Raw genomic sequence first — 14,094 nt, 5'->3', positions numbered from 1 at the left:
GCATTATGTCCCACCCTCTTGCTATTTTTTTTTTACCCATAATTCCATGTCCAGAGAGAAAAACAAATCAAGGTAAAATTGTTGGTCAAGGGGTCTATTTTCAGACTGATGTTGAAGTCGTCTGACGTACATTAGTGAGCTAATGGCGCTTGTGGATCTAGCCGTGTCTGGATAACTCCTTGGCCACCGAAACAGTTATCCACCAATGATTGATGATTTTATTACGACCTTGAACGTTGACACTTCATTGATCATCTTCAATAATCTGGCTTCATCCCAGAGAGAGTGTATTGTATTGAATGCTTCAATGAATAAACTCAATTGAAGGAGCGGAGTGGCACGACTGAAAGTATACTTGGCTACGCTATCCGTGTTTCCCGGGCTTCGCTCTCATGAGGTGAAAGCCCAGTGGCAGATGCTAGTATCTGTCTATCACAATGTGTTTTATCTTTGGATCATGTTAGTCCTTGTAAGGGTTTCCTATAACCTGCTTTGAAAGGAGAGGAAGTGTTGCTATTGTTTCAGTGGATTATCTTGGTGTTGAACATTCAGAGAGACCGTGGATGTAAATATCAATTGATTGAGCTGGTCCATGACCCGCTTAGTCACTCCATGTGAAGACAGTTGGTGGGTTGCTGTTGTATTTGCTTCCTGTTAGGGGCCAGGCACAGGAAGGTCAAAACAAACTGTTCTCCATCTCCAGCAGCTCTCACTCAACACAACCCACTGCTGCTAGCTAATGATTTTACCGCATTCCGTGGAGCAAGGTGGAACCGTGTCAGGCAGGCCTGGCCTACTCAACCCATTCAGCATTCAGGGCACAACTTGTACCTGGCTGTTTGTACCAGGATCCCGAGTGGCGCAGTGGTCTAAGGCGCTGCATCTCAGTGCTTGAGGCGCCACTACAGACACCCTGGTTTAAATCCAGGCTGCATCACACCCGTCCGTGATTGGGAGGCCCATATGGCGGCGCACAATTGGCCCAGCGTTGTCTGTCCGGGTTTGGCCGGTGTCGGCTGTCATTGTGAATAAGAATTTGTTCTTAATTGACTTGCCTAGTTAAATAAATAAATAAAAAAATCATCATGAGATAGTTCAGCTCAGTATCAATGTCAGTGTCTGCAGAGGAACCCAAAACACCGAAATCCCAACAACAACTGATAACATTTCAATGAGACGTCTCGGATTGATAGCGTGGCGGCAGCGATCATGTTATGTGTAAATACATTGAGAATGCAAGGCAATTAATTCATCAGTCTCCGTGTTATGTGGAAAAACAAGGTCAACTCTGAAAATGGGAAGTGTGTGAACCACCACCACTAACTATTACACTCCATCATGCCTTTCAACTCATCACCTTATGGTGGCAGCCGGATGGCTTCATATTCTGGATCAATGTATAGATTGGTGTAATGGATGTGCCTGGGCATGTTGTAACACTTGACAATGGCCATAGGAGTTGGCAAGACAGCCTGGGATCTGCATTCACACAGAGAGAGATAACAATACTTGCTTTATTGGTCCAGTTGCACAGATATTCTTTATTGTCCCAGTACCCAACCTGACACCCAACACGGGCACAGTATACAGGGATATTGAAGCCGGTAACCCTGCCTGATCTGTAGATTTCCCCACAGGCAGCTTGGGGCTTTGAACCAGCAACCTTCCAGTCACAGGCGCTGCTTCTCTAACCTCTAGGCTACCGACCCCCCCCCTGTCGTGTAGTATCCATCCACAGTCACACATTGGTCACAAGCTGACTGTACCAGTCCTTCAACCATTCTGCTGAAATAGAACTGCTCACTGCTTCGAATGGCTGTCAATAGAGTTGCACTGTGGTGTAGGCCTGAATGTAGGGTTACTCGGCCATGGACAGAGAATTCATTTGACCAACATAATTTGAACCTCAAACCCATTTGCCAAGCTTTCACAGTATTTATTTTCAATTTGTGTGCAATGTGTATTCTGGGGAATCTGGCGAATCTAGAGGAAGTATGTTCTCTTGTGACAGTTGGTCCGACTAGACAAGGCTACTGTCTGACTGGGATCAGGACAGAATAACATTCTCTGCACTTCTATATCAGCCCATTTTTTTCCCTCTGTTGACTCCGGCTAGAGCTTTGTCACCCAAAAAGATCCTCCAAAAGCCTACAGATTGAGATCATTTCTAATGATGTTGCATTCAGCATGAATCCTCTTGCATGTGCCTGGGCTAGTCACACCACTTTGAAGACTTGAGCTCATCAATTGTTAATGAATGAGGCATTCTCAAAATGGGTGACACTGATTCATCTGTTACTAGTACAAGGAAGAACACTGGTTGGTCAGTCAGTTAATCAAGCAAGTCACACTTGCCAGATGTGAAGTGCGTTTGTGACGTCATATTGTCCTCTAGCTCGTTCGTGTAAAAATAGCGTTCCCCCGGGGGCGAGCGGCTGTCAGGATGACTTCTGCAGTGACAGTCACACCGCTCTGACAGCAAGCCAGCCAATGAGAACGCGGCAGCAAGTTCTGAAGGAAAGGTGCTATTTTGGGCTCCGATGATATTACTCAGCAAAGTACGGCAAGTTGTGACGTCATGGGTGTCGTTCTGGAGGTGACAAGCGGTGTGTGATTGTTATTAGCATAATCAGTGGTCCTCCTGAAGCTTAGCCTACACTCCCACACGACTTCCCACAAATGTAAAAACAAGTAAACCAATAACTGACAACAGGAAGTGTTTTGTTCACGTGGTCACGGACTAATAAATAGCTTTATTTTACATTTGAATTGAGAAAGGAGGATTTAGTTCATCCTGATTTAATGAAACTGTTGGATGGGTTTTTCCTGGTCTGTTGGGAACGGGGGACAGACGGCGTGGGGTTATTTATATAATAGTAAAACGCTACAGCCGTCCAAGTCGGTGTTCTCATAACTACATAAACACTACACACTGTCCTGGTTGGACTCCCAGATACCAGGAGCACATGGGTGTGTGTCTGTTTTTCACTGTGTGTCCCGTGGTGGTTGGTCACTCCTGCGCTCATGGGGAGGGAGGCTATATGAGCCAGAACAGAACATGCAGGTGAGAGTTACTGGAGAGCTTCAGTCACTTCAGTGTTATATTGAGTTCCACAGGAAGCTGGATCAGGTTCCCTCTCCTGTTCCCCAGCAGCGCTGTGCTCTACATCAACCCATAAAAACACCATTGTGAGCGGGTTACTGGCCTGACTGACTCTGCGTGAACCGTTTTCATAACGACCCCAGTCTCCCTTCCGCTGATCTAAATGTGGGGGACTGTATCATTGTGATGGGGCCTTGTGTTCAAAGTACTAGGCCTAAATAATTGATTGTAGCATTTCTACAAAGGCCTTCAGGCACAACACATTGCATTCCATATTAAAGAGATAGGCTAGGCCCTGCTGTATGTAATGAAAGTTTTGTCCGCAGTCAGATTGGTGCTTTGGTAATTGTTTCCGTTTACTGCTCAATTATAAAACAACTGAACTTCTCCAATTAAACTGCGGTGACGTCAGTCATTTTCTTTTCTCCAAGGCCCTTCGTCGACAATCGAAGACCGTTATCCACCTCAAAGGCCTTCAGGTTATTGCTAAGCCGCAACCTTTCAGTTTTGTGGAAAACACTGTCCATCTGAGGCGGCGTGATTCCCTCTGTGTTGAAACAGGACCAGGCTCGTGTTTGACAAAGAATAAGTCCATCTTTACATCTCATAGCATGTCTAGTAGTCTAACCTATAACAGGAAGGCTCCGTTTTTTTTTCCCCTTCTGAGGATGGCCCCCATGTTTCCTCGCAGATGTCCTTCGACCGTGGGGCCATTGGCAAAAAATGACATTCGCTCACATGCTTTTGTCGTAAATGTTTTCCTTGACGTGTTCTTCTCCTCCCCAGAACTCCAAGAGTGCCCAGGGCCTGGTGGGCCTACGGAACCTGGGAAATACCGTAAGTAGTGGCCTGGGTGCACACACACACACACATCATATATATACATATATATTTAGGCCTCTATTCATGCGTGGTGTGGAAGAAACGTTGAATATTGCCAGTGTACCGAAAACAGTGTAATCCACATGTCCTATCCTCTGCCATCAGCTTAAGGGATGTGTTTCGATATCACTAACACATTCCCTTAGCTAGTCTATTTCCATTAGCTGAGATTATCTGCCATCTCATAGCTCTACAAACAGGAGGAGGGGAGGGGGGTATTTGCCAGGCAACAGGGAGAAGGATGGGTCCCAAAATAAACTGTCTACTTGCACTGTGTACAGTAACCTTATCTGAGTGCTTTCGCTGCTGTTGAACTCTGTACCTGCTGGGGGACTTGACTGTCTCCCTCTCTCTCTCTATCCCTGCTACCTTTCATTCACTCAGCCCACTGTTTCTTGTTTCCCCCGTGCTTGCACATGTCACATGTGGCCACGTGATGTGTGTGTGTGTGTGTGTATGTAACAGAAAATATCTAAATATAACTCCAGCAGTCACGATTTCACCTCTGCACGTTTGTCTGCAACGTTGACAACATTATTGTCAAAGCTGTAACTTCCTGTACCATGAACATCACGGTAGTGTGCGTGTTAGCCCGCTTCTAAAGACTGTGTGTTTGTGTGTGTGTCTCTACAGTGCTTCATGAACTCCATCCTGCAGTGTCTCAGCAACACGCACAACCTCCGGGACTACTGCCTCCACAACTCCCACCGACGCGACCTTAACAAAAACAGCCGCACCAACACTGGGGCACTCATGGAGGGTAAGACAGCTAGCCTAAGTCCCCTCTAGTCAATGAATGCTGAACATTTTATATTACCATCAAGTCTTCCGTTTTACAATGTCTGCCACTGTTCCGAGGGGATTGGATCTATCGTCTTGGTTTCCCGGTTGTGCTTCTAGAATTTGCCAAGCTCCTCCAGACCATGTGGACGTCGTCGAGCAGCGAGGCGGTCGGCCCGTCAGAGTTCAAAACTCAGATCCAGAGATACGCCCCCCGATTTGTGGGATACAAGTACGTGTTGTTCAACTAACTATTCACCAAGCCTACCTTTGAAATGGCACCCTATTCCCTATATAGTGCACTACTTTTGACCAGTGCAGAGCCCTATGGGCCCTGGTGAAAATTTTACAGATGTAGGATCTTAATTTGAGCCAGTTTGCTACAGCAGGAAAATAACCCTGCAAGCAACAGGAAATGTGAATTATTATATGGATTATAATTAACAGACGTCTTTGTAGGGGTTGATACATTTTAAGGGAAAATCGAGTCAGAAATGTCAAAAGTGGAAATGACAAACTTCAGAAGTGTTTTTAAACCTCAAATACACTACAAGTTTTGACAATTCCTGCGTTGCAGGAAAGTTCTCGTGCAACAGCGTGATCGCATTAAGATCCTCCAAATCGAACAACTTCGTAGATGATTTTCCAATGTGTTAAAAAACAATAACCTGTGTGTCTGTCTGTGTCCCTCTCCCTCCAGCCAACAGGACGCCCAGGAGTTCCTGCGCTTCCTGCTGGACGGGCTGCACAACGAGGTAAACCGGGTCACGGTGCGGCCGCGGGGCAGCTCAGAGGACTTTGATCACTTGCCGTGAGTGTTGCTCTCCTCTCCTGCTCTTACTTTCTCCATTAACTACCATGGTCAAGAGTAGGTTAACCGGGAGGGTAGGGCACATCCCACAGTATTAGTATGCAGTCAGTGGGTGTGGAGGTTGGATTTCTCATGGGTTTACAAGAGGGGAGGCGCGGGATCGATGAGCATGAGGCTTTAACTCACTGAATACTGACACACACCCCCTCCTGTCCGGTCGTCCCTCCCACAGTGACCGGGAGAAAGGGGATAGAATGTGGAGCAAGTACCTGGAGAGAGAGGACAGTAAAATAGTGGGTAAGAGCACGCATCAACACCCACAGTGGTTAAGTAAACACTGTGCTGTTAATAAATAGTATTTTCTGGTAATGTTTAGTCTGCTGATTGATGTAGTTTGTGTGTGTGTGTGTGCAGGTTGGCATTTATCTTCATGAATTTTTCCCCGGTGGCAGCTCTGCGGAGATGTCACTAGCTGGCACTGGCACAAAGTCATAAAATCCCATTTTAAACCTAACCTTAACCACACCGCTAACCCTAATATCTAACCTCAAACACATTTTTAACGATATAGCTAGGCAATTGACTTTGCTGCTGGCCCATCTGGCGGAAATTGCTCCGTTCTGCCTCCAGGGCAAAATTCATAACAATAAATGCCAACCTGCGCACACGTGTGTGTGTGTGTGTGGGGGGGGGTAGTAATGGTCTCTCTCTGCCCTGCCCTCCACAGACCTGTTTGTGGGTCAGCTGAAGAGCTCGTTGACATGCAGCACGTGTGGCTACTGCTCCACTGTCTTTGACCCCTTCTGGGATCTCTCTCTACCCATCGCCAAGGTCAGTATCGACAATCCACACCAGCTTCCTCCCCGCAGTGTTGTACATTCACCGTTCACCAGACCCACATACAGTTTTTTTTTTTATGTAACCTAATGTGCCGTGTGTCTATGTGTCAAGAAGGGCTACGGAGAAGTGAGTCTGATGGACTGCATGAGTCTCTTCACCAAAGAGGATGTGCTCGAGGGCGATGAAAAACCAACGTGCTACAGGTGTAAAGCCAGAAGAAGATGCACAAAGAAGTTCACTGTACAGAAATTCCCCAAGATCTTAGTGCTTCGTATCCTTTCTCAAGCCGCTTATATTTCTGGCCTGCGTTTGTCTCTTATCCTGTTAGATGTTGTAAAAGAGAGAGGAGTTGGCTAACGCCTGGTCCCAGATCTGCATATAATGTGCTTCAGCCAACACAACATGTATGAGACAATCGTAGTCAGAGGAGTTGCTAAAGCACACAGATCTGGGACCAGCCTAGAAGTGCTCTCTGTTGCTATAGAGGCTTGCCTATGTGTTAAATGTATGTATGTGAACCGTCATATGAAGCCCCCGTCTCTGTGTATTTACAGACACTTCCTCCCTGCACTGTTTTGTCCTTTACCCACCTACGTGTCCAGATCTGAAACGCTTCTCTGAAGCGCGGAGAACCAGCAAACTGTCCACATTTGTCAACTTCCCCATGGAGAAACTGGACCTCAGGGAGTTTGCCTCGGAAAACAGCAGTGAGTACCATCGTCTGTCGGGTAGAATCGTCCGTCGAGGTATCACAGTGGCATTCTACTGATTCCTCTCTTTCCCCTGTCCCTTTTCGCCCCCCCCACAGTAAATGCAGTTTATAACCTGTACGCAGTGTCCAATCACTCAGGCACGACCATGGGTGGCCACTACACAGCGTACTGTCGCAACCCCACCTCGGGAGAATGGTACACGTTCAATGACTCCAGGTATGTCTTTCCCTCTCCCTTTATGACACTACACTACCCACAAGGCTCTGCTAGCAAGAAGTCATCTCATTTAGGTTGAATTGACTGGAACTCTTAGAACACTTGAAATACTCCTGTTTAGAACATTCAAGCTCTCTTCCACCTCACTCCATACACCTCCACCTCACTCCATACACATCTGAAATGGCACCCTATTCCCTTTATAGCGCACTACTTTCATACCTAGCCTGGTCAACAGTAGTGCACCATTATATACAGTAGGGAATAGGATATTGTTTAGAACGGACCACCACACCTTATTTGCTGAGCCTCATGTTGAGAGTGCTAGAGCAGAGACTGTCAGAGAGAGGACATGAAGAGCCTGTTTCTGTCTGTCTTGCTGGCTGGCTACATACCACTCACCCAGAGCTACTTGCTTTCTTAATAGCAGTACCTCCCTGTAATTCTGTCAAGTGTGCAGTAGCTTACCTCCTTCCTCTCTCTGCCTCCCCCTCTCTTTTCCTCGCTCTCTCACCTCTCTCCCACTCATTGCCTCGTGAGAGCCTATCTGCTTCTCTCTCTCTCTCTCCCAGCAGCCACCTGTCTTCTTTCCCTGCTCCTCCACTCTCATTCATTATGCAGTTCTCACTCTCTCTTTTAAGTTCTTTCCCTCCCTTTCCTCTGTTAACTTTCTCTCTGTTTAATGGCCCAGTATGATAGTACCCACGCAATGTTACTCTAAAATCTCCCTGCCATAAAACAAGTACCTTTTTGTTAGATCGTCAACCGTCTGAATACCCCGTCCATTTCCATGGTTTTGTGACACAACGGTTGAAGGGAACCTCAATATGGCTGTTCCCAGTTCAACATAGTTACATTTCTGTAATAATAGTGTCAATTTGTGTTGCTCTTTGCACCCCTCTGACTGTCTCAACAACGTTGCAGATCATCCACATGCACCCCCCCTTCCTCTCTCCCCTGACAGAGTAACGCCAATGTCCTCCAGCCAAGTGCGCAGCAGTGACGCCTACGTGCTGTTCTACGAGCTGGCCTCCTCCTCGCGGATGTGAGGGCCTCCCGGAGGAGGAGTGCACTGCAGACGGAGGAAGGGAGGAAGAGGAGGGCAAAGCCAGGTCCATTAGGACTAATCACATCCACAACAGAGAGGCTACTACTTCCCCCTTCCCCAACTTCATCCACAACAGAGAGAGGCTACTACTTCCCCAACTTCATCCACAACAGAGAGAGGCTACTACTTCCCCAACTTCATCCACAACAGAGAGAGGATATTACTTCCCCAACTTCATCCACAACAGAGAGAGGCTACTACTTCCCCCTTCCCCAACTTCATCCACAACAGAAAGAGGCTACTACTTCCCCCTTCCCCAACTTCATCCACAACAGAGAGAAGCTACTACTTCCCTCTTCCCCAACTTCATCCACAACAGAGAGAAGCTACTACTTCCCCCTTCCCCAACTTCATCCACAACAGAGAGAAGCTACTACTTCCCTCTTCCCCAACTTCATCCACAACAGAGAGGTTTCATCAACTGCTGGATGTCCACCCTCAGACTATGGAAACACTACAGGAATCTGTCATATTTGCTGTTGTCGTTCAACCCAGCCCTCCTCACTTCACTCCCTCTCTCTTCTCTCTGTTGTCTCTCTCTCTCTCTCTCTCTCTCTCTCTCTCTCTCTCTCTCTCTCTCTGCTCTTGGGGAGCATTTTGGTCAGAGGAGTTGGCCTGTGCGTTTGTGTGAGCGTGTGTGTCTCAGAGAGTGTGTGTGTGTGTGTTATCACAGGAGACCCTCTCCAGGCAATAAAAACCAAGCGTCTCCTTCTCCAAAGTCCCTCTCTCTATGCACTGCAACAAACCAAACTCTCGTCCCGACTGCGCCTTCTTCTCTTCTTCTTGTTCGAGATCGCCTCAATATTAAAAAAGACATTGTTTCAATTTAGATTTTGGATTTTCTTGTTGATTTTTGTATTGGTATTACCACCATCATCACGGTGGAAGATTATCTGAACTGTGTTGCGGCAGCGCCCCCTGCTGACAGGTTGGAGTAGGACAATATGGCACCGTCAGAAATTCTTCTTAACACACCTCTCTCACGAACCTGAGTGTCCCCTCCTGCCTACACACTGCAATGTCTCATCCCAGTTTCTCTGTTCAGCTGTGTACAGTACTACTCTGTCCTCTCACTGCTGCTCTCTCTCTCTCTTTCTCTCTCTCTCTCTCTTTGTCTCTCTCTTTGTCTCTCTCTTTGTCTCTTTGTCTCTCTCTTTGTCTCTCTCTCTCTGTCTCTCTCTCTTTGTCTCTCTCTCTTTGTCTCTCTCTCTTTGTCTCTCTTTGTCTCGCTCTTTGTCTCTTTGTCTCTCTCTCTGTCTCGGTCTCTGTCTGTCTCTCTCTCTCTGTCTCTCTCTCTCTCTCTCTCTGTCTCTCTCTCTCTCTTTGTCTTTCTCTTTGTCTCTCTCTTTGTCTTTCTCTTTGTCTCTCTCTTTGTCTCTCTCTGTCTCTCTTTGTCTCTCTCTCTCTCTTTGTCTCTCTCTCTCTCTTTGTCTCTCTCTCTTTGTCTCTCTCTCTTTGTCTCTCTCTCTCTCCTTCCTGCATCTTCCTCTGAAAGTGGAGGGGGAGCCAGGTTGTCCTCTTGAGAGTGCTACATGTTCAGAGGATGCCCTGTATCTTGTGTTTATTTTTTTTCAGTGGCTGCTACTGATGTTTTTAAAGTGCTGTGAATGAAAAGGACGATCCAGTACAAACTAATACTATTGGTCACAATCTTGTCAGTATGGATTTGTTCATCCTTCGACTGTCATGCCATTGAACAACATGGGAAGAATGTTTTGAGAAAAGAAAAAAGCACTATCTGTCTATTTTTATATTCTGATGCAATATAGAGAATGTACTTTACAGTGGTGCTGAAAAGACCTGATACTGTTGTCAGTTCATTTAACAGGTGAAGGAGAAAAGCTCTTAATTATGCTTACAGGTGACTTCCATAACATACGAGTCATACTTTTTAACTCTGGCAGTCAAAACACATGCATTTGTCATAGATACACTACCGGTCAAAAGTTTTGGGTCACTTAGAAATGTCCTTGTTTTTCAACATCAAATTGATCAGAAATACAGTGTAGACATTGTTAATGTTGTACATGACTGTTGTAGCTGGAAAAGTCTTTTTAATGAAACTTATTTTTAATGGAATAACTACATAGGCGTACAGAGACCCATTATCAGCAACCATCACTACTGTGTTTCAATGGCACGTTGTGTTAGCTCATCCAAGTTTATCATTTTAACAGGCTAATTGATCATTAGAAAAACATTTTTCAATTATGTTAGCACAGCTGAAAACTGTTCTGATTTAAAGAAGCAATAAAACTCTCCTTTTAGACTGGTTGAGTATCCGGAACTTCAGCATTTGTGGGTTCGATTACTTTCTTCTGAAACTCGTCAGTCTATTCTTGTTCTGAGAAATGAAGGCTATTTCATGCTAGAAATTGCCAAGAAACTGAAGATCTCGTACAGTGCTGTGTACTACTCCCTTCACAGAACAGCGCAAACTGGCCCTAACCAGAATAGAAAGAGGAGTGGGAGGCCCCGGTGCACAACTGAGCAAGAGGACAAGTACATTAGTGTCTAGTTTGAGAAACAGACGCCTCACAAGTCCTCAACTGGCAGCTTCATTAAATAGTACCTGCAAAACACCAGTCTCAACGTCAACAGTGGAGAGGTGACTCTGGGATGCTGGCCTTCTAGGCAGAGTTGCAAAGAAAAATCCATATCTCAGACTGGCCAATACAAAGAAAAGATTAAGATGGGAAAAAGAACACACACTGGACAGAGGATCTCTGCCTCGAAGGCCAGCATCTCGGAGTCGCATCTCTTCACTGTTAATGTTGAGACTGGTGTTTTGCGGGTGTTATTGTAGGGAGTAGTATACAGCGTTGTACGAGATCTTCAGTTCCTTGGCAATTTCTCGCATGGAATAGCAATCATTTCTCAGAACAAGAATAGACTGATGTGTTTCAGAAGAAAGTTCTTTGTTTCTGGCCAATTTGAGCCTGTAATCGAACCCACAAATGCTGACGCTCTGGATACTCAACTAGTATAAAGGACAGTTTTTTTGCTTCTTTATAATCAGAACAACAGTTTTCCGCTGTACTAACATAATTGCAAAAGGGTTTTCTAATGATCAATTAGCCTTTTAAAATGATAAACCTGGATTAGCTAACACAATGTGCCATTGGAACACAGGAGTGATGGTTGCTGATAATGGGCCTCTGTACACCTATTTAGATATTCCATTAAATATCAGATGTTTCCAGCTACAATAGTCATTTACAACATTAACAATGTCTACACTGTATTTCTGATCAATTTAATGTTCTTTTAATGGACAAAAGCACATTTTTTCTTTCAAAAACAAGGACATTTCTAAGTGACCCCAAACTTTTGAACGGTGGTGTATATTGTGTGTGTGTGTGTGCGTGCTTTTAGTTTCGTATTTCATGTTGTGTTCATGTTAAATCCGTTATGGGATATATATTTTACATTACAGACACGGAAATGAGATCGTGCTACCTAGGGACATTACAGACCCTGGATGCCTCTAAACGTACTTTCAAATATTCAGGTCGAAGGTTAACAGTTCTTTCCTATGGATAAAAGCGTTTGCTAAATGACTATATTAATAACAAACCACCAAGCTCATCCAATGCTGTATGTCCACTTGATAGACATGTATTCTAAAATCATTTCCCTGTACTGAGAACCAACCCCCAACCATTCAACACCTTGTTTATGGGAATCCCAGACTTGCCTCCTGGACTGAGGTGTTGTTCCCTTAGCTCAGACCTATTTCTGTAGCCTATGGATGTCACTGTCCTGCTGAGAACTGATACCATGTAAGTACAACACCCAGGAATAGTTATGCTCACTCTGCCCCCTGATTACAATGGATGACATCCCTCAACAGAGAATACTGGGAAGTCATTCTTAAATACATAATGGGATGTTAATCATACAGGATAACAAGGAAGTAAACGTGTATCTCTTGTTTGCTTTGAGTCTATATCAATCTATACACTGAGTAGACCAAACATTAGGAACACCTTCCTAATATTGAGTTGCAACCATGGGTGATGGGACAAGGCTGTAACTACCAATTGGGGAGAAAAAAGGGTAAAAAATTAGCAAAAAAAAAGCAAATGGGAGGTACCCTTTTCACAATATAACAGGTTGGAGAAGAGATTTTCTGTTATCGCTGGAACGTAAGTCATCATGAACACGGGAGCATGGACTTGGCTTTTTGCGATCTACTGCACTTCCCGATAGTAACAAAGAATGACACGTTCAAAGGCAGCTCACAGTTCAAGCACTCTTGGTAAGTCTTTGATTGTTATTCTATTCTCATATCATTAATAGTGCCACACATGCATTAGCTATAATGAGATCACACGTTGTTACTCAATAAAATGAAAGCATGAATAGATATAAAATACATTTGAGGTGTGTTTAACTCCATATTAGGTCAAGACCCGTGTATTTCAAAGCTGAGTGCTTTTACTTGGAGAGAGACCGAGGGGAAAGAGCTCAGTAAGGGAACACCATCTTGGGCATGAGGGAATTTCACACAGGGGTAATGGAAACTCAAAGCTCCAAGAGGTAGGGGTACTGTTGCTGGAAGACAGGTGATGTTGGTGGACACGCCTGGATGGTACATGGGGCGCAGCACCCCTGGCAACGTGGCACAGGTGCTGGGGCGAGTCATGTCCCTCTGTACCCTGGGGCCCCATGCCATCCTCCTGGTGGTCTCTGCCACAGGGGACTTCAGGCAGGGAAAATGGAGGACCATGGAGGAGCATCTGAGGTAGATCCAGGCCCCTATCTGGCAGTGAACTTTAGTGCTCCTAAACCCACTGAGCTGAGATACCAGGAGGAACCACCGTCGACGAACACATCCAAGGGAAGGACAAGAATCTCCTGTGGCTTGTGGAGAGGTGTGGGAACAAGTTCCATGTTCTGGACAGCCAAGCCAGGGACAAAGAGGTTCAGGTCCAATTGCTGTTGGAGAAGATTGATAGGATGGTTGAGATAAATAGGCGTCCAAGGGAAATACAGGAGAGGTTGTACAGCTAGGTGAGAGAGAGGTTGAGGATGAGAGGAGGCAAACAGCAGGGAGAGGACATAGAAATGCTTGTCATGCAGGACATGAGGACAATGCCTAACCAGCGGGTCACAGCAGTGGTACCCATAGGTAAGTGCTTTGCTCTCACAAGGCTCAATGATGAGCTGGGGTGTAAAATTGCATGTTTGTGGCAAAGGTTTAAAGAAGACAATTGCAAATAGAGAACATTAGGCTACATGGTAGCATTGCATAACTGCACAGGTTATATTGAGATGTTATTGTTTCTTTTTTTTGACAGAGGCATCCAAAACGTAGAGTTCGGCAGGAAATACCATTTTGACAGTGGCAAAAAGCAGTCCAGTGTGTGGTGGGACAGGGAGTGGAGGAAGGGAGGACAGTTGCAGTGGATTTTATTCTAATTTTTACTAACGACAAAACCACTGACTTTTGAGTAAAGCCAGAGTGTCTATGTGTGCGGGTGACTCAACACTGTGCACGTCAACTACTACAGCGACTGAAATGACTGCAACACTCAACAAAGAGCTGCAGTTAGTTTCAGAGTGGGTGGCAAGGAATAAATTAGCCCTAAATATTTCCAACACTAAAAGCGTTGTATTTGGAACAAAACACTCACTA

At 45.4% G+C, this 14,094-nt stretch overlaps 1 protein-coding gene across 5 annotated transcripts in view; it reads left to right on the top strand.

Annotated features, from left to right (window-relative positions):
• Positions 1-12,389, top strand: part of LOC118385042 (ubiquitin carboxyl-terminal hydrolase 2-like) — a 30,747-nt gene extending 18,358 nt beyond the window's left edge. For 3 of the 5 annotated variants that reach the window (XM_035771837.2, XM_035771847.2, XM_035771862.2), the window contains 10 exons: positions 3,890-3,940; positions 4,619-4,745; positions 4,886-4,997; positions 5,466-5,576; positions 5,809-5,873; positions 6,304-6,407; positions 6,528-6,687; positions 7,019-7,123; positions 7,225-7,345; positions 8,310-12,389. In XM_035771837.2, coding sequence (XP_035627730.1) covers positions 3,890-3,940; positions 4,619-4,745; positions 4,886-4,997; positions 5,466-5,576; positions 5,809-5,873; positions 6,304-6,407; positions 6,528-6,687; positions 7,019-7,123; positions 7,225-7,345; positions 8,310-8,394 — 1,041 coding nt within the window. In that variant the 3' untranslated portion in view covers positions 8,395-12,389. The remainder of the gene's footprint in view (positions 1-3,889; positions 3,941-4,618; positions 4,746-4,885; positions 4,998-5,465; positions 5,577-5,808; positions 5,874-6,303; positions 6,408-6,527; positions 6,688-7,018; positions 7,124-7,224; positions 7,346-8,309) is intronic. The other 2 variants (XM_052524892.1, XM_035771869.2) reach the window with 1 other exon arrangement.
• The last annotated feature ends 1,705 nt before the right edge of the window (positions 12,390-14,094 follow it).

Source organism: Oncorhynchus keta, chromosome 1, assembly GCF_023373465.1.
Source record: "Oncorhynchus keta strain PuntledgeMale-10-30-2019 chromosome 1, Oket_V2, whole genome shotgun sequence".
Taxonomy (NCBI): domain Eukaryota; kingdom Metazoa; phylum Chordata; class Actinopteri; order Salmoniformes; family Salmonidae; genus Oncorhynchus; species Oncorhynchus keta.
Note: the sequence above shows the minus strand (reverse complement) of the source record. Positions and strands in the feature narration are given on the sequence as shown.